Raw genomic sequence first — 20,627 nt, 5'->3', positions numbered from 1 at the left:
TGAAGACAAGAACACATTTTTGCTCCAGCATACACAGAGCAAATATATACATCTTTATTCAAACAACTATTAAATATTTTGAGCTTCCTCAAAATGATGCAGGTACTTCTGTTTCTCTGCTACTAAGAAGTCTTGGAAAAAATGCTCATTGCCATGAGTATCACTGCAACCCAGTAAAACTGCTGTTGACTGGACATCTCAGTATGTAACACCAGCACTACAGAAGAGTGCAAGTGTTAAGAAGAACACCGGAAGTATATCCCTTTCCTTGAATAAGGAGCACATGAGCTCTCAGGCTGGCTGACACCACAGTTTCTGCTGACCCTCCCCAAGCCCAATGGCAATCCAGCTCCAGAGCAAGGCACAGCCCTGGACACCTTCACTCCAACCTGACCACTCACTAAGACTGGAGTTGGTAAAGAAAACCCACCCTACCCAAACACTTTCACAGAATCACAGAACAGGTAAGGCTGGAGGGGATCCCAGTGGTTCATCTGTTCCAACCTCCCTGCTCAAGCAGGGCCATCCCAGAGCACGCCCAGACGGCTCTCGAGTATTTCCAGCGAGGGGACTCCACACCCTCTCTGGCCAACCTGTTCCATTCGCGGTCACTTTGCTCACGCAACAGCCTGAGACCGGTGCGGAAAAGGCAGAGCAGGTCCCACAGACGCGGGAAGGCGCAGGGCTCGTGCCCAGCAGGGTGCCCGGTGCAGTACCCGCCCCTCCCGCAGGGGGCGCGCTGGGGCGGCGGGCGGGGCTGGGCGGGCACCACCCTGTCCCTGCGGGCGGCGTGCCGAGGTGTCCCCGGGGCGGGCGGGCTCCGTGGCGGGGCGAGCGGGAGGGATGCGGCCCCCGCGCACCTGCTCACCTGTGCTCGGGGCTGGGGGGGGCCCGGCCCGGCCACTCCCCCGACGGGCTCGGCGCAGGCGCCCTGGCGGCTACCGCAGGCAGGGGGCGGCAACATGGCGGCGTGAGCGGCGGCGGGCTCGGTTCCACAACAACAGCGGCACTGCTCGCGCCGCCGGCCCCGCGCCCCGCGCGCCCCCGCCGCGCCGTGCTCGGCCCCGCACCGCGCCCGGCCCCGCACCGGCCCCGCAACGCGCCAGGGAGGCGGCCCCGGCCGGGCGGCGCTCGCCTAACGGGGCATCGGCGCCCATAATAATCCCTCATTATAGCGAAGCGGGGGAGCGGCTCCTGGGACGGTGCCTGCGCCTCGGGCCGGCTCCCTGCGGCCCCGCCGGGTGCGACTGCGGTGGATGCGCGGCTCGGCCCGGCCGGGCGGGGAGGCGGCGGCGGCAGGTGCCGGTAACGGTGGGGGGTAAATGGCGAGCGAGAAGCCGGTGTCGGGGCCGGACCCGCAGCCCGCGGGACTCATCTCCGTCGGGGCCGGCGGTGGAGGCGGCGGAGGCGGCGGCAGCGGCGTCGCGGTGATGGGGGAGCTGAGGGCGTCGGGCTCCGGGTCCGTGGTGCTCCCGGCGGGGATGATTAACCCGTCGGTGCCGATCCGCAATATCCGGATGAAATTCGCCGTCCTCATCGGACTCATCCAGGTCGGGGAGGTCAGCAACCGGGACATCGTGGAGACGGTGTTGAACCTGGTAAGCGGCCGCGCACCCGTCTCCCGGTGACGCCCCGGCGGACACCGGCCCGCGAAGCCCATCTCCGTCCGGGGCTGCCCCTGCGCCCTCCGCCCCGGGGCGACCCGGCAGGGACCGGCATCCTCCCAGCCCCCTTGTCCCTCCTACATGCACGGCCCTTCACCAACCATCCTTCCTTCCCGAACTCCTCTTGTGCCTCTCCTCGGTAATCCCGCGACCTGCGCTTCTCCTCGTCGTGCATGTGACAGAAGCCCCCTCAGCGCTCCCTAAACTCCACTCAGGACCCTGCCTAATACAAACCGGCTACTCTTCCCCTTCCCAATGCCTCGTCCCAGTCGCCTCCTGCAGAAGTGTAGTGTGTGCAATTCATAGTGTGAAAAATAAGGAGATTAAGTAATTTGCAATTTCGTTTTATGGACGCTGCCCTTTAACCTGGTGGCTTCCTCACGGGAAGAAGAGTGGCATGATCGTAGTATCCCTTTTTAATTGGAAAACATTAAGAAAAACCAGCCTGAGCTGGTATCTTTTCTTAGTGGTTGAAACATGTGAAGGTTTTCCCCCTGTTAGGTCAGAGCTAGTTAAGCATTTTATGTAGAGGAAGGGGGAGGAGGGAGATTTTTGCGAGGATTTAATAGTCTTTAATTTCTGTAATAAAGAGTTAGTTGTATCGCAGTGTTGTATTGGGTTTTGCTCAGGTCTTAATAATCTGCCATGCTTTCCAAAACACATTCTTGTCTGCAAAGTAAGTGTTGTTGCTACTTTTGTTCAAGGTCTCTGCATTGGAAAATAGTATTGTACAGTGGTAAATAGCTGAAACAAGGAGAAAATGCTAAAATGTAGCTCCTTAGTCATCTGCTCACTTCATGGAGTGAAAGAGTTACTGCAGGACTGTATGACTTAATGTTTTTGCGCTACCTACACGAAAGCCTGAGGAACCTACAGAAGCCAAGCAAGTGGATCTGAAAATGAATCACTTTCAATTATGTGCAATTTGGTGCTGTTCCTGAATGCAAGATTTGCTGCAGCAAAGCTTTTGAAGCAGTTCAGTCAATGAAATATCCTCAAATTTTGCATATAAAATGGGATAGAAAAATCACTGCTCAAACCTGAATAGCAATTAATTGAAACTGCCTTTGTTTCAAATGAGTTCAACGCTTCTAACCTCCAATCATTTTATACAAAGTCATGTAAAGAATATATTTTGTTTCAAACACTTTAAAAGGATGTATTCTGCTGTTTGACAGTTATTTGCATTTGACCTAGCACAGACTGAATGGAAAAGCTGCAGCATGCAGGGAAGGAAAGACGTGATTTGGTCAGATCATTTTAATATTTATGGCTTATCTGAACACACAGGGTTAAAACCCTGTTAGTTTTGTGAATATGTCAAAACAGTAATCTGGTATATTTCCCACTCCTCCCTACAAGCTGTTTGACAGCTTGAAATGTGACTTGTAAATTTTCTTTTTTTTTGTACAAGAGTGGTACAAGTCATCATAACTTCATTGGATTATTACCTATTCCTTTAAAAGTAGCACTCAAAATAAGGAAATAACATGGACTTATTTTCTTAACTGGCTTTATATAGATCATGACAGATACAAAGATGTTTAATCCTTTTCTGGTTTTCTTTTTTCTTTTGTTCTTCTTCCTGATATTTAAGCTTATTTTAATTCTGGCTCTTAGTTCATCAGAAACTGGACTAACATTGGCTTGTCTTTGGTGGGGAGGTTAGAATATGTTCTGGTATTTGCATGGAGGGCATCCAGTACTTGCATAAAAGATCCACCTACTATTTAGTTCCTCTTATGAAAATGTGTTTATATTTTAAAATAAATGCAAGAGTGTTTAACAGTTCTCTTGGCATTGGGAAATGTATATGAATGTGAAACTGCTTATGAGTCTGCTGCAGCAGCGATGCATTCTGGATCAGTCATTACTTAACAGATGGATTCAAATATACAACAGTCAGTATTCCCAAAGCAGAGAGAGGGTATAGAATGTCTGCTAATGTTTTGCTTCTCAGAGCAGTGACTATTTCAAACTTCGGTTTGTAAATTTGAAACTTAATTTACTCTTATGTGAAACATAGTGAATATGGCAGATACAAAGTATAGCCAATGGCATGTCCCTAAACTACTAAGCATCATCTGATTCCATATTAAGAATTTGAATAGCAAATTTAAATAAGATGCAGTTTTCTATTTCGGAAGCATTCTATGGGGGCACGTGAGGGTGGAGAGACCGATTTTCTTTGGTGTTTTTGTTGTTTTGTTTTTCTTCTAGTCTTTACTACTTCTGAATGACTTTTGATGCAAGTGATAATGAGTGAATAGTGCTAAAGAGCTGATGTGTATGATATGTCAATTGATATGTTAAGTCTCTGAGAGTAATGTAATTTATACTATGCCATGATGGGTAGCTATAAGGCATTTGGTGATAAGTTTTTAGTATAAGAATTCTGCCTAGCTGAGACTTTTTATTATTGAAGAGAATCAGAAGATAAAGATTGAGATACTTTTGGAATTTTTTTTGACTGAGATTACTGCTGTCTTTTGTATGAAGCTTAAATAAGTTTGTTCATTCTTCCTGCATCTGCATAGAAGCAGTAGTAAATGTCTGAGACAAAACTTTGTTTTGCTTTGCCCTTGTCATGGAGATAATCTCTCCTCTTTCCTATGAAGTTGTTGTTTAAGGGTCTTTCTTGAACAGTTTTTACCTTTAAATGTTTGGTTTGGGTGGCCACACACTTTGGTCTATTAACTGCATTCCAGACTTTGTGTATCCTCTGATGTTGATGGACACAGTGGCTTATTGTATCTATGAGGTGATTAAGTGCTTTTTATGCAGTGCTGAGTTTTTTTTTCATTTCTAATATCTTGTTGGATTTTCAGTTTTGCCAGATTTTAACAGTGGACTTTCATCTCAGACAGCATTTTGTTCTTGGGCATGCCTGCATTGTTTATAGGATGAGTGCTGCTCTTGGTGCTTTTCTTAGTGTTTTCTCAGAACTTGCTGTGTTCAAAGTTCTCTTAGACTGGCGAAGTTGTTTAATGGATATCAGTTGGTAGACTGTCTGGTATTACTTGTGTTATTTGTCATTGTTTAACATTACAGTGAAAGACATAATGGAGAGAGGGTTCAGCCCACCATATGCCAGTGAACAACTTAGTTGTCCTTAAAAGAATCAGCATGCTAGTGTTAGTATTATGAAGGTCAGGTCTTAAGAATCTATGAGCTGAAGGCTTTTTTTAGAATGATTTTTTTGTTTTTTACATTTCGAGAGGTAGGAGGGAGCGCCTCATTGTATCTCATGCATTCTTCTGTGATAGGAATTATTTTGATTTTGGTTCATGGGTTTAATATGACCTCCCAGGTTCAGCATACTCTCTTTGAGATGTGTGTTCATTGACCCTTGTGTACTACAAAGCACCAAACTAGAAATGGCTTTTCTTAAAAAACCTTGTAATCTGATTGCTCTAAGTGATTTCTTTTGGGGGATATTTTGGCACCACTTCTTCTGTTGATGAGGAGGTCTCTCTCCTTTGAACAGCTCTATTAGTTTTCTTAGGGTACTGTCAAAGATGTTGTTATTGCATCATAGATGTGCTTGTTTCTGCTAGACTGATGTTTAAAGTAAAGTTCTGCACCATGTGCTCCAGGAAAGGTGATGTTGAAGTGGAAGTGGGTCAGTCTGTCCACCTGTATTCCTCTGCTTTGCTTCTTTTTGTTGATCTCGTTTCCTAGAGCAGTTTCCACACATGGCTTTAATTAGTTTTCTGTAGTATACTTTGCCTGGTCTTTCCTAACATTATTTTTACTGATGTGCTTTTTTAATCCTCTGCTTTTCCAGTATTTTAATGGACTTGAGAATGCTTTGTTCAGTGTATCTTTTGAACTGACTCTTGTTTGGCCATTTTTCATCAAACATGACTATGTTAGATGAAATGCTGGTTGCATTGTTTCTTAGCTTTTAGGATCCTTTCTCTGTTCCAGCTTGAATTTCCTAGAATTTTTGATTTTGAGTTTTGTAGTGCTGATTCTCTGGCAGTGTGCAATAAAAGAGGTGAACAGGAAGCTGAATGACACTAAAAAATTGTGACTGATGCTGAAACATGCTGTTCATTTTGCCTGTATGTCTTGAACAGATTTCAGTCTGATACAGGTGTGGCTGACTGAGGTTCTCAATGTGCAATCTAGAAAGCTTTTATATATGTTTTGTCAGGCTAGAGAGTGCTCATAAGTAGGTCAAACACCAGGCATAGTTCAAAAAGTCTTTTTCTGTTCTTGTTGACTGCAGCCCACGCTTCTGCCTAGCTCTTCTCTTTTTCTTGGCTGCTCCATCCTACTTTAGTGTTAGTCACCCATCACAAGAGGTAAGCCATTTTTTAGTTCTCTGTCACGCTGTGTACTCGTAGGAGTGGCATCTGCAGCTTCAGAGCAGATCGGTTGAATTACATGAGAGATCCTTCTTCCCCTACAAGTTTTCTGTAGTAGTGGTCATAAGGAAAAATGTAAAGGGAGGCATATTTAAGAATTATTTTTTTTCTTTAGTACTTCTTCAGATGGTTGGTTGAAGGTGTTCTGAAGCTAAAGTTGGGTTTTGGTAATTGAGTTCTTTGAATACATTTACAGTTTTGTTTACTGCAACATCCCATGGCACAGTTCAACTCTTTCGTGGGGAGGAGGAATCACTTGTTCATTGGATGCTGTTGTACTCCTAAACAGCGTGGGCCTCCTGAGCTGAAGGCTCCATCATATGACTTTTCTTGTGGAACTAGTTTTGCAGGCTTGAGAATCTTGTTACATTTTCTTGGTGAAAGCATTCTCATTTTGAGTATAATTCTCTGCTGATAGATGGTACTAATAAAAAAAGTGAAGTTTGGGGAAGTTATGAAGTTGGAATTTTGTTTTGTTTTGTGTGTCAGTTTTGGTTTAGGTAATACTTAACTGAAGGTGGCAGTCCTATTACAGTCAGTTCCTCTGGTCCCTTTGTGTCCTGCTCATCTGTTCTACTAGGCTGTGTCTGGATGTAGAAGCTGCCTGGATGTGGAAAACTTAGTTTTGGTTACAGAAAATCATTGAATGACTGAATGCTCACTTAATTACTTTGGTATAACTGATTTCTTTTGGCTTTTTTGTCTAATCTTTGATAGTGGGTGTTTGTAGGTGAGAATTTTTTTCAGTTCTTGTATCAGTCATAAAGCACTGGTGGTATCCCAGCAGGTGGCTTGGAATTTGCTGTGGCTCTGGTATGATGGGTTTGTACATTCCTATAGGCAATAACTTTTAGAAATCTGTCATTGTGAGCATACAGCTGAGTATTGCTTACTGCTTAACTCTGAGCAGCTATTTTTTTCTTTGTATTTTACTTGTCTTTACTTCTTACTTGTCTTTACAAGATTCAGTCCATGGATTATAAGAGAGATGAGTACCTGGAGGCATTTTTAATTTTTTGTCACACTGAAGTAATAAAGTTCTGAGAGTGGTATTCATAAAACACCTCAAATCTTTGGCCTTTCCCCCTACTCCCTCCTGAGACCCTACCTGTGTTTTATCCCCTTACATCAAGCAAAGGGTTAGCACCTCTCTCTATGAAGATACTATTTTTACAAAATTGTGACCTGATTCCCTGTACAAGACATGTGTTTTACAAGACTAAGCATTTATTTGTGCACTCAGTTACATACTTATTTTCTCTCTCCCCTCCATATTTTCCCTTACAGTCCCCCCACAGCCTCTGACTTCATATGAGTATGCAAAGGGGTGGAAGTCAAGGGGTGTGGCTCATTACATTGATGAGGCTGAAGTCTAGAGGGCTGTGCTGCAGTTTTTTCTTTTATGTTAATGCTTTTCAGTGTCTTCACTCAGACGTCGCAAATATATGAATCACTGTCGATATTATATCCTTAAAAAAACACAACCAAAAACCAACATCAAAAAACCTGCATAATCAGCTCTGAATTTCTACTGAAGTGTTTGTTCCCCTTTTGTGCCATATTGAATTTAGTCAAATTGGAATGAAATCTGTGATTGGGTTAGTACCAAAACTGAGTCTTTTCTGTTCTGATAAATTCTGTGCAAAGTATTAATGGAATGTTAACTTAATAAGCTATCTAAGCTATTTTAAATCAGCCTCTTCATCTCACCTTTTAGTTACTTGGTTCTGCACCTTTTTGATTTTTTTGTCTTAGGCTGTCACAGTACATCTGTCATTTCAGATCGACTTGTGTTGCTCTCCCAGTACTATGGTGTTTTGTCGTACTTTACTCAGAACATTATAACTGCAGCTACCTCATTAGTTGATGTATTGCATGTGCCTCGTGGCCACAGGGTCAGTGTAGTAGTTAGTGCGTGTTTATGTTGATGAAGTTGCATTTATTTTGTAGTGAAATTTGATTATTAATTGCCATTTATTTTTATGGAAATACCCCATTTTATGGAAATACCCCATTGTAAGTTTTCCTTAAGTCTGAACTTGCTTTTAGGATCAGAGGCAGCAGATCTTTCGAAACATCAGTTTTGAACTTGATAATCTACCTCCCACTTCATCTTGCAAGGATTTGGCTTGGATGTACTAGTAATGATACAATATTCAATATATGATATTCTGCATAAAGATAATGAACAATTATAAACGTATTATTTGTGGAGAGTCACATATTGCTTCCTTGATGGTATAAACACCCTCTTGAACTGTAGGATTAAGATGTATTTCAGTTATTTGAACTGTAATTTCTTAACTTCCAATTTAAGAAGATTGTTAATGACATTAATATCTAAGAGAAAGATTATCTGTTTTTTCAGTAGAAAAGAACTTCAGCTTCTGATCAACTCTCCACTAAAATTGCATTCTGGTAATTTTTATAGTTTAGCATTTCTTATACTTTTGATGTATGTGGAAAATAATAATCTTCAGTAAATAAATAAGTCTAAGTAGTTTGGTGATAAAAATGTCAGTAATACCAAGTATCAATTCATTTATTTTCATGCAGCCCGATAATATGACTACCCTGCTTTAATTTAAAATTCCATTGCATCACTGAAATTGTTCCAAGACAGCAATTTATGGAAAGGTTGCATAAATGCAAATACTACTTATGCTGTTCAACAGCTTACAAATGCTTGACTTGTGTCTTTGGAAAATTGGTTCTTTCACTGCCCTTTTGTTTACAGTTGAAAGTCTTTCTTAACGATGCAGAATAGGTATTAGGTTTTGGAATTAGCTGGAAGTGAGATAGGGCAAGTGAAGCTCTTATTCATATCATGTTTTCTGGTACCTTGTGGCTTTTGTCGTACTGAGACTGTATATCAGGAGGACAGAAGTAATCATTCTCTGAGTAGATCCTTCTAAACTAACTCCAGTAGCAGCAATGTGGCACTGTAATCAGTGTTATGTGATCTCACTTTTCTTTTTTTTTACTTTATATGTCTACATATTCTATGACACTTAATTATGTAAAGTTTTCTGACTTGTATTGAATTTTTATTTCCTGCTTTAAGAGCCACTCTAACAGCTTTATTCAAAATTGTTTTGTAAAAAGAAAATAGTTTAATTATTTAGAAACACAAATATGAATTTGGAAAATTCCTTTGAGTCACATAGAAGCCTGTACAAACCTATTGTAAGGAAAGGAGGAGTTAGAGAACCTTACTAAATTGTGTTATACTTTCATTTCTCAGCACCCCCTCTTTTCCCTCTGTTACTCCAGTAAAATACATTATCTCTTTTTGTAAATGGCAAGGTGTGTGGTGTTTGTGAGTCATATCTGTGACTGATGGCTTCTTGCCTGTTAATATTCATATACTGAATAGCTGAAACTCAAGGAAACAATTGTGTAACACTGCACTGGATTGAATAAGGTCTTCGAAGCAAGATGCTCAGGAGGTAGGAGCTGCTTCATTCTTTTACTTCTGTTTCCCCTAAAGAGTTTTTTGTAGCCTCTTCCTCATATTTTAGTCTCTCATGTTCCAAAAATCTTCTTTGCTTCTTTTCCTATACTTCAACTGTGGTGTATATACCTCCAAAAGGAGCAGTCCCGTGGTGTAAAGGAGAGCACTCTGGACTCTGAATCCCAAGGACCTGAGTTCCAGTCTCAGTGGGACCGTCCCCTGGCAGTTCAATGCCTCCCTGCCATCCCATCCCGTCACATCTCGGATGCTCAGCAGGGTCAGCCCTGGTTAGTACCGGGTGCTGTGACAGTCCCGAGGACTTCCCTGTTACTGTCCAAGCTCGCTCGACCGTGGCAGATGGACCTCAGGACTTAAACGGTGGGGCCAGTTCTGCGCATGCTGTGCCTCACCTAAAAAATCCACTGTGCGGGCTGGAAGTGCACACCCATGTGGGGAGAGCCCTGCCCAAATCTGCGTTCATGAAGTCTGACCATGCATATACCTCCAAAAGACCTGCAGAAGTCTTTGGGGTTTTTTCGTTTTGTTCTGTGCAGCATGTTGGGTGATTTGAAAGACTTTCTCACCCACTCTGTTCCTCATGGAAATATTGCAGCCCCCGTTGTGCCTTTTAACACTCATTTTAGGAGAGCATTATGTGAAGGCAGAAAGAGACTTCGAGAAGACCCTGTTAGAGTTGCATCTACTCTCCAAGACTGAAGGCAATTGAGTCTATCTGAAAAGAAACTGTCATACTGTCCTGAGCTTGTGTGTACCACAGAGAAAAGTCTGGCTTCCTTGTGTCTACTCCATGCTCACTCTAGCCCCTCTACAAATACACATACAAATTAGTAAGATCTCTTCAAACCGTTTCTTCTTAAGGCTAAACAATCCCAGATGTCCTCGGCCTTTTTTTGTATGTCTGAAGATCCAATTCCTTAATCATTTACACATTTAGATCTTTGTTTTCCTTGTGCAGATAATAGTGCTCCCTTCCCAAAAAGTGGGAGGTGGAGTCTGGGAAGCCTTTTAATTGTAGCAGTTCTTGTCCTCATCTCACAGTATGAACTGCAATGTCTACCACAAATAATCCAGTCAATATTGCTGTGCCTAACCCAGCAAAGGACAATTTACACCACATGCAGCCAGGAAGAAAACAGAACTTGGTGAGGCACAGCAGCGAGTGTTTGCTTTTCATCTATTGTGCCTGCTTGTTAATAGATAGTCTTGGATGAAACACACAAACCCAAGAGTGTGTTTCACTACTGAAAATCACAGTTATGGTTGTAGGTAAGCTTTATTTCTTGGATTTCAGAATATAAAATATAACTACATTTGATATTCTACTGAAAAAGTATAAAGTTAATGGCTTAATACCGAGTTGTTGAAACTTTGTGGTTTTAGACATATACTATAAATACTACCTTCTTGATTGAACTGAATTGAAATTAAACTAGAAGAGCTATTAACATAGCCTTCAGAGTTGTAGGGCAGTCCCATGGTGTAATGGAGAGTACTCTGGACTCTGAATCCCAAGGACCTGAGTTCCAGTCTCAGTGGGACTGTCCCCTGGCAGTTCAATGCCTCCCTGCCATCCCATCCCGTCACATCTCGGATGCTCAGCAGGGTCAGCCCCGGTTAGTACCGGGGTACTGTGACAGTCCCGAGGACTTCCCTGTCACTGTCCACGCTTGCTCGGCCGTGGCAGATGGACCTCAGGACTGAAACGGTGGGGCCAGTTCTGCGCATGCTGTGCCTCACCTAAAAAATCCACTGCACAGGCTGGAAGGGCACACCCACATGGGGAGAGCCCTGCCCAAATCTGCGTTTGCGAAGTCTGGCCATACATACATACATACAAAGTTATAGATGCTTGATATTAGAAAAAAATGTTAAAATTCACTACAGAGCTAAAGCTGTTGAAGTTCTCCATTGAGTTTGTCAGAAGTAATAGATTCATGACTTTGTATTTAGTCTAATATTTGTAGATGAAATGTTCAGTAGCACTTTATGTGTATGTAGCTGGATGCAACTTAGAAACTGTAATATGTTAAGCAAAGATGATTGTGTAACAAAATTTTTATAGTTCCTGTTTCATGAACAGAAAGAAAATAATTTATTCAGACTAACTTATAATGTGCAATAATAAACACATTTGTAGGCTTGGTCACTGAGAGGTAGTCAGTCTTTCACAGCCGATAGAGTACAGTATTTGACATTTCAAACGGTGCTCACTAAATAGGAGCTGATACAGTCTTTAAAATGGACAGTTCTTCTGTGATAAAGTTGATAGTTACAGGTATTTCCTAAAACCCAAAGCAGGTTATGCCCAATACTCACAGTCATGATGACTTCCCTTATTATTAGTATAAGCATTTTTTATACTTTTAAGGCCAGATTAGATGGGGCTTTGAGCAACCTGGTGTAGTGTAAGATCATCCCCTGTGGTAGGGGGATTGGAAGCAGATGATCTTTAAGTTCCCTTCCAATCCAAGCCATTCTGTGTTTCTGTGATGATTCTATAACCAGGCAAAATTAATAGTAAGTAAAAGTAAGTATAGTAAAAATAACATTGGATTTTTTCTTAATAAAATGTGATTAAATTCTATTTAAAAACAAATTTGAATCTACTTGCTTTGTTGCTTTTCTTAAAAGTACCAGAAATGTAGCAAAATTATATAAATTCAGTTAGTTGTTTAGGTGAAGTTTAACTTTTGAGAAATTATACTTCTGAAAGGAAGCTTTAGTTTAAGAAAATAACCCTAAGAGCATGAGTGGAAAATCCTGAGTACAACAAGTTCTCTTCTCTCAGTGATGCAGTGTTCGCTTGGATTTACAGAGACCTTGAAATGACTTGTTACATGATGTTTTATTAATTTTTGAGGAGTCTGAGGGAATTATCACCATCTGTTAATACCAGAGTCTAAGCTGACATATGGTTTCAAAATGCTTTGTGTTGAATTTTCTTAAGTAATAAATCCTTCTCTTAAAACTAAATGCAGTTAAGAGGTTTCAGAGTGTAAATAGAAAATACCTTTCATAGTCCAGATTTAAGCTCTGAGATCATTTGTCACAGCTTTTGTTTTGGTTCTAGTCTGTTCTCTGAAGTTAGAATGGCTTCAAGCACTTGTAACTGAGCTTTTCTCGTTCAGGGGTTATGACATAACTGGCTTTTCAACTTACTTCAAGTCCATGGAGCTCTGTTTTAGCCACAACTTACTTCACCCTGAAAAGAAAGCAACACATATAATGTATTTTCTTCTGGCTGAGATCAATCCTAAATATGTCTTGTACAAAAACCTGATATTATCCACATGTGCAGAAAAAGCGGGACAAAGTTTGAAGTGCTGTTACAATCTAAATCCTTTCTGGAGTTCAGAGGAATCTTAGGAGTCCCTTGTTTAAACTATTACTTCTAAATTCCTCTCTGATAATCTCCTTGTGGAGTCACAGTAGATTTTAGGTTTTCCATAGTAAGGAAGCTGATGAAGCAACCTGAGCATTTTGGGAGTCAAGGGTTGGGATTTTTTTCCTTTAAGCAGTACATCTGAACTGGCTATATATGTTTGTTGCATTCGTTTTTTAAAAATCTTGGGTTTAAAAATTCCCATATGTATACAATTTGTGGACTGTGAACAGTTGAGAAGACCACATACTTTGTAGGACACGCAGGATGTGGCACAGCTGCGGCTGACAATACAGCCAATGTGAACTTTGATTTAAAATACCTTTAAGAAATCCTGAAGATATCCTGGGAGACAGGGAGATTTGTGGTCTAAAAGCAATCCTGACTTAAGAAAAACTCCTTGGTATTTCTATTTATTTAGAAAATGGAAATCTAACTAAATAGTCTGTATTTAGTGTAGCAAAGTGAGATCTTTAAAACATAATAATGAAAGGCTACTGAGGCATTATTAAAAATTAATGCAGCCAAGAGAGTTATTGAGAAAAGTAGCATTTAGCAGTAATGGTTAATACATTATCGTACTGCTATATATGGTAAGTTGCTTCCAACTTCTTAGTCTGTGTTCTGTTTCCCTTGTAGTATTTTTCATTATTTTTCATCTTTTTTTTTTCCTTCTCATATATTTGTAAGTTAAGAGTAACCATTCTAGGTCAATAGTTTTGTACTGTGAGTGAAAACAAAGACTTGCTTGAAGTCTTTTATTGTAGAAGCATCAAAAATAAGCCGTAAAAGAAAAATACATTAAGTAAGAAAACTGATCTTTGGGGAGTAGAATGTCATATAAAAAAACGTATCATGATGCTTTGTGGAGATAATGTCTGTGATAATGCTTGGTTTTTGAAGGTATGGGGTTTGAGGGATTGAAGTGGTATAATCCTTGTCTTAAAGAGTATATTGCATTTATGTGGGCAGGTTTGTAGTGGCCAGGCTACAGGGGTGGTTTCTGTGAGAACCTGCCAGAAGCTTCCCCCATATCTGATGGAGCCAGAGCCAACTGGCTCCAAGGCAGACCCACTGCAGGCCATTAGCGGTGGTGGCAGAGTCTGTGGGATAACAGATTTAAAAAAGGGCAACAGTTGTTGCAGAGAAGCAATTGCAGCTGGAGAAAAGAGTGATAATATTTGAAGGGAATATCCCTCCACACAACAACGTCAGTGAAGAGAGGGAGAAGGTGCTCCAGGGACCACAGCAGAGATTCCCCTGCAGCCCATGATGAAGACGATGGTGAAGTAAACTGTCCTCCTGCAGACCATGGAGGTCCACAGTGGAGCAAATACTCACCTGCAGCCCCTGGAGGACCTGGGAGCAGGTGGATGCCCAAAGGAGGCTTTGACCTTATGGAGAGCCTGTAATGATTAAGGTTTTCTGTTTTTTATCATGGAGGAGCTCATGCTGGAACGGTCTGTTCCTGAAGGACTGCACTCCATGGAAGAGACCCATGCTGGAGGAGTTTGTATAAGAACTGTAGCGTGTGGAAAGGGAACCATGTTGAAGAAGGTTGTAGGGGAGTTACCCATAGTGGGGACACTACTCTGGAGCTAGACAGGAGAGCAAGGAGGATGGAGGGAAAATGTGTGATGAACAAACTGCAGCCCCCATTCCCTCTCCCTCTGCATAACTTGTGAGAAGGAGGGAGAGAAGCTGAGCTTGGGAAGAAGGGAGGGGTGGAGAAACAGTGTTTCAAGGTTTGGTTTTATTTATAATTAGCTGATACTGATTTGATTGTTAAAAAGTTTGTTTCCGCAAATTGTGCCTGTATTTTCCATGACAGTAATTGCTGACTGATCTCTCACTGCCCTTATCTTGACTCATGAGCCTTTTATTGTGGTTTTCTCCCCCTGTCCAGCTGAGGAGTGGAGTGATGGTAGCATGGTTTGGTGGGCACCACCAAGATAGGTTTTGTTTAAATTGTGGAGACATTTTGAAATACAGTTCTTTAGGAGATGCATTAAATCTGTAGTTTAAATATTATCATTTATAGTTGTAAACAGAATTCCAGTTTTATGCAGAGATTGATTGATATACAGTACAATTAATTTTCAACATAGAGCTGTTTGTCATCTTTTGAAATGTGGACTTTCTTAATTGCATTGACATTTGCATGGGTGAGGTATAATTAAAAAAATGTGATTGATACTACTGAGTGATGAATAAGGCTTCCTTATGCATAATTGCTGTCTTGGCTGCGTTGACGTTTCTGATACTCCAATAGATTCTGTCTAGTTACAAAAACTGGCAGTGGCACACAGATCTTCAGCAACTCCACTGCCACTTTTGGAAAGTCTTGCTTGGCAGAGAGGAATCTGCTTGTTGTCTCATGCAGGTTGCTGATGTCTCTCTTCCTACATGTGAAGATATTTAGAGACTTCTTGGAGGACAGTGGTACCAGTAAACAGGTTGTATTAAATTTTTTGTGTCACTAATTCCCCATTCTACTCCATGTGATGTGGATGAAAGTGCTTACGTTTGATGCTCTACAGCTTCTACTTACACATCTTGGGATTATTTCCTACTAACTAGCGCTCCTTGTATGGGAAAGGCAAGCCCAGCTTTCACACAGAAAGAAGGCTCAGAACTTGTGTCTTTTAGTCTTTGTATCTTGTAGCTACGTTGTGCTTTTAAAGTGCCCATCTGAATAGAAAGAAGAGTACAACTGTTTTTCTTGTGACAAGTTCACAGTGGGTGAGATGTTTTACCCTGGCTTGGAATATTATAATTAAGTGTGTGCTAAAGAAAATTAAAAGTTTTCTTTTTCAAGTCTATCAGACAGCTACTGTTATTTAAAACTAATTTATTTATATTGGTGGTAGACTGCTAAGTTACAATTTAAATTTAACAAACAAAGGAACAGGAATTTTTAAGTTGTTCAGTTCTGGATACATTCAAAATGCACTCATCTAGTTTTAAGTTAAGCATCATATTGCCATGGCACAGTTACTGTGAGATTCCTTTTTAAAAGTGGAAGGTTGGAAGATTTTTCTTTTTTTCATAGAAGAAAGGATCAGAGTTATGTTTGAATGCATTTCTTCTTATCACTGTCAAATAGTATTTTCTGGTTTGGTTGACTGCCAAAAATGAGTATATGTGTGTGTATTCTACACAGAAAGATTTGATTGTCTTTATTTGTGTTTTGTAGTTATACCACGTAGGCTTACATAAAATTTTGTTTTTCTTTGTGTAGGTGAGATCATTGTCTAATTTTGTGTGCTTTTAAAATTACAGAACCATTCCTTGTAACTTGTATAGGACCATTTAAGACTTTCACAGATGTCTGGCACATTTCATTGCAAACTGCCACTGAACTGCACACACATTGTTCAGTTGGATCATCCTTTCTATTTTCAAAATTCATGGCACAAATGAAAGAAAATGGATTGCCTAGTAAGCATCAGTAAATTATAAATGTAAATATAAGCGTTTGGAGGAACTTCTATGGCATGAAAAAAATGTTAATGTAGATGTTATTGCCCAGCTTTGAATCACAGGATTATGAAGTCTAAAGGGATGAACTATGAATGTTGGTTAAAATGAGAATAAAAAACCAGCCTTGGATCAATTACAGAATGTTAAATCATGACTCACAGAACAGTTTAGAATGGAAGTCCTCTTCGTAGTGGTAGTCAAAACTGAGAAAGCGTCTATACAACTGCAGGATTTGAGGGAAGGCATGATGGAACACATACAGATCTATAAATTTGCTCCTTTTCAAATACTGTGGTTTCGTTTGGTTTTTGTTCACATACTTTAAAAGATTTGATTTTACTTTTAAAATTGCTAAAGGTTGCTTGTTTAAAAATGTGGCATTATTGGACCTCTTATCCTTGAGAAGTGGCTCTTCTTGGTTGGTTGTGTTGATGTGTTATTTACAGACGAAGAAAATTTACTTCTTTGAGATGAAGGGGTTCTATAGAGCTGTTTACAGTAAAAAAGTAACTAAAGAAGCTACATTCCTGCTCTAAGTAAGAAGATAAAACTGGATAAAGAAGGGACATATCTCTTCAGTGAGACACTGTTCGTTGTTCTAGACATTTACTGGCCAGTGATTGCTTTATCCTTGTTCAACTAGTTGGACTTTACATTCTTCAGAATGGAAATTTGAACTAATCTGTTAAAAGATTCAGGTTTTTTAATACTTTACCATCTTCAGTATTTAAATATGACTGCATTTTTAAAGTCTTCTTTTGATCTGATGTAGCAAAATTCAGTATAATCCTTGTCATAAGTATGTCAGTGGGTTATGGCTTTATTTTCAAATTAAGTAAAATTGAATTGTCATGGAAAACAAGTATTGGAGATGCATTTCAATGACTATTTGTGGAGTATGGGGTAGATATTATTAGCAAAGGAAACAGAAACTAAGTATAAGATGCAAGCTTTCAGTCTGAGTTGTTGTTTTTTCTCTTTTGTAGGCCTGTTCAGTTCGGCTTCCATAGCTTCACTATTACAACTTATTGGTAGTTAAAGTTATTTTTTTTTCCAAAATTCTAATTTCAAGTCACTCTTCAAAGTGAGTATCGTTACCTATTGCATGAAATGAAGGCTATCATAGACTTTTATCCTGAGTAAACATTACATTTTCCTGTCCTTAAGTTTTCATGAGCATCAAAGCTGTGTCTGTTCTTACAGAATTTCAGGATAACTGTTTGATTTTTTTCTGTGAATTTCAAATGAAAAATATGCATATATTTCTAATTCTGCATTCCTTAAAATAAACCCCACACTTTTCAAGTAACGTTCACAGTATTAGAATTATTAAGTATTTCTTCTGGCAGCAGTATTTCATCAAAATATTCTTTTATAGAATCTTTGATGTACTTACATTAATTTATCTAAACTGCTTTTCATAAAGAACAATGAAAAAATCAGTTTCAAGATTGTGAGGTGATTTTTTAAAAATTTTAATTTCTTTAAAATGTATATTCTTATGAAAGTAATAATGACAAACTATAAAAAACCCCAACAAACAAAACACCCCCAAAAAGCCAAACCCCAACATGTCATGAAACAATCTCACTTGACTGTAATTCTTTTTTGAATTTCTTTTTAAACTGAACTGTAATTTAAAGTCAGGTACTGGTACAATGTATTACTAAAGTACCACAAAGTCCCAGCTCTGTGAAAGTTTTCTTTCCATATTGCTTTGTGATGGACCTATGAAGGAGAGAAGGATTTGAGGGTATTGGTGGATAGGAAGCTTGATGAGACCTGGCAATATGCACTTGCATTCAGAAGACCGGCTACATCCTGGGCTACATTAGAATGAGCGTGGCCAGCAGGTCAAGGGAGTTGATTCTCCCCCTGTATTCCACTCATGTGAGATTCCCTCCTGCAGAACTGCTGCCTCCAGCATGAGAAAGACATGAACCTGTTGGAGCAAGTCCAGAGGAGGCAACGAAGAGTGTCAGGGGGCTGGAGTACCTCTCCTATGAAGGCAGGCTGACAGAACTGGGATTGTTCAGTCTGGAGAAGAGAAGGGTCCAGGGAGATCTTACTGCAGACTTTCTGAACCTAACAGGGGCTTAAAAAAGGGCTGGAGAAGGAATTTTTAAAAGGTCGTGTAGTGGTAGGACAAGAGGCTATTGCTTTAATTAGACATTAGGCAGAAAACGTTTACTGTGATGCTAATGAGGCCTTGAACAGGTTGCCCAGAGAAGCTGGGGATGCCCCATCACTGAAGTTCCAGGACGAGTTGGGTGGGGCTTTGAGCAACCTGGTCTAGTGGAAGATGTCCCTGTCCCCATGGCATGTGAAGGTTGAACGTGATCAGCTTTAAAGTTATCTTCCAATCCAAACCATTCCTTGATATGAACACTCTCTGGCAGATAAGAAATGGGCATTTCATTTGCTTAGATGATATAAATAGAAGCTGCAGACTGTCCTTCATGTCCTTCTTGAGTGTGTGTTTCTGTGGGATCTGTTTTAAACTGAGGGCTCAAGTGGAGCATCCAGTCAACCTGTTCAAGGTCCTTAGCCTGTGATCTGTCTTGTATTTTTCCTAATTCTTAGGTGACTGAGATTCAAGTGTTGTTAAAGCAGGGGAGTGCAGGAGAGGAGTGAAATGAAGTGCTTCTGTGTAGGACTGTGTGGGGAAGCTGAAGTGTTATTGTTTCAGTCAGTTAAGCCTATTAGCTAGGATCTGCAAATCTGTTGTGTTCTTGAAATACCTGCTCTGTCAGAAGATGATGGAGGTATCTCTTAGCTGAACTTCATATTGCTTGTGAAATGGAGTTTGTATGCTAGGTATCTTTCTTTCCTAAACTTAAGAACCTTTGAGGGTTGCATGGATTCTACTAAATGAACCAGATTCAAGCAGGAGCTGTACTGGGTGATTGTTGTCATCAGATTAAGGGGATTCTCAGGCTGTGAACTGCATTAATGTTGGCTGTGTTGAAGCTGTCTTCTTGCTTGATCTGGTCTTTGTTCTCTCTTTCACCACACTCCTATATACAGGAATAGTAAGTTGCTTGCATTTCTCAGGTAACTTGTACCTCTGTGGGATCTGAACTTGATGGTCAGTGGGTTGTTGGCAATCGATTTGTTGTTTCACTTTTTCAGGAAATTGCTACTTGTTGGAAGAATTCCTAGATTTAGTGAGAGGCTACTGTTTATGCTGGCTTTTTCTTCAGTAAGAGTGGAAGATCAGTTCACTTATAATGAGGGTCATGACTGAATTTGCCCTCAGATTAGCTTAATTTATTTTTATTTTGTTCACTGCCTGTCAGAGGCATTCATCTGTATTCTGGATCCAAGGAAATTATCTTGCCATGACAAAGAAAGGTGTTTAAATTACCATACATTTTTAAAGATGCAGCCATATTTGTCTAGAAGATATCAAAGTTGTATTCTGTTGTGTCAAGACTTTATACAAAGCCATAAAATGGATTTCATTAAAACTTGTAGAATTTTCCTTACTGGACATCGAAAGATTGCTACTGGAGGTTTTATCTCATTTCTATCAAGCTGTGTGTAGTCAAAAAATATCCATTAACTATACATTTTTGGCAGAGCAGTTTTGCAATAACTTTGTGAATACATTCTGAAAGATACTTCCAGTATCTTGTGAAATCACGAGACACTGCAGAAGGATTGGTGTTTCATTTGGAACAAACTCTATTCATGTCTTATAGATTTAAAAAAAAAATAAGAATTACAAAAAGTTGTATGTTAGGATATGGGTCACATTGGGAAATTCGTATTTTCTTCTGTGAAACCTCTAGCATGACGAGATCCAAGATGTTGTACTGAATTAATTTTAATTTTTTAATTTAATTTTATTTTTTCAATTTTACGGGATTAGCTTAGTCCTTTGCTAATGAAGGTGAGCTGTTGGCAACCGAGTGATGTGATGGTGTTAGGGAAAGAGAACTGGGTATGTCAGGATCCTACAAATCTTTGTCTATACTTAGCTGTGAGTAGGCCTTGATTGCTTCTTTGGAACACAGCTGTCTTGTTTTTTAGATAACCTCTATCAGAAAGAGAAAAGATCCCACATTACCTATCAGTGCCAGTACCGGGAATTCTGAAGAGCACCACAAGTGGAGCAGAGGACCCAGTGTCCGTGTGATATGGATTTTAGAGGAAGTTACTTATGGCTAATTATGGTCTGGTCCTGTTTGTTAGCCTCTGAAACACACTTTATTGTTGAAGATCTGGAGTTCCTTGAGTTGATTTGT

General features: G+C 40.3%; 1 protein-coding gene across 6 annotated transcripts in view; it reads left to right on the top strand.

Annotated features, from left to right (window-relative positions):
- Positions 1–955: 955 nt before the first annotated feature.
- The window catches only part of NBEA (neurobeachin), a 488,059-nt gene continuing 468,387 nt past the window's right edge, over positions 956–20,627 (top strand). For all 6 annotated transcript variants that reach the window (XM_071552778.1, XM_071552759.1, XM_071552769.1 and 3 more), the window contains exon 1: positions 956–1,598. In XM_071552778.1, coding sequence (XP_071408879.1) covers positions 1,323–1,598 — 276 coding nt within the window. In that variant the 5' untranslated portion in view covers positions 956–1,322. The remainder of the gene's footprint in view (positions 1,599–20,627) is intronic.

This window comes from Pithys albifrons, chromosome 1 (assembly GCF_047495875.1).
Source record: "Pithys albifrons albifrons isolate INPA30051 chromosome 1, PitAlb_v1, whole genome shotgun sequence".
NCBI classification, from domain to species: domain Eukaryota; kingdom Metazoa; phylum Chordata; class Aves; order Passeriformes; family Thamnophilidae; genus Pithys; species Pithys albifrons.
Note: the sequence above shows the minus strand (reverse complement) of the source record. Positions and strands in the feature narration are given on the sequence as shown.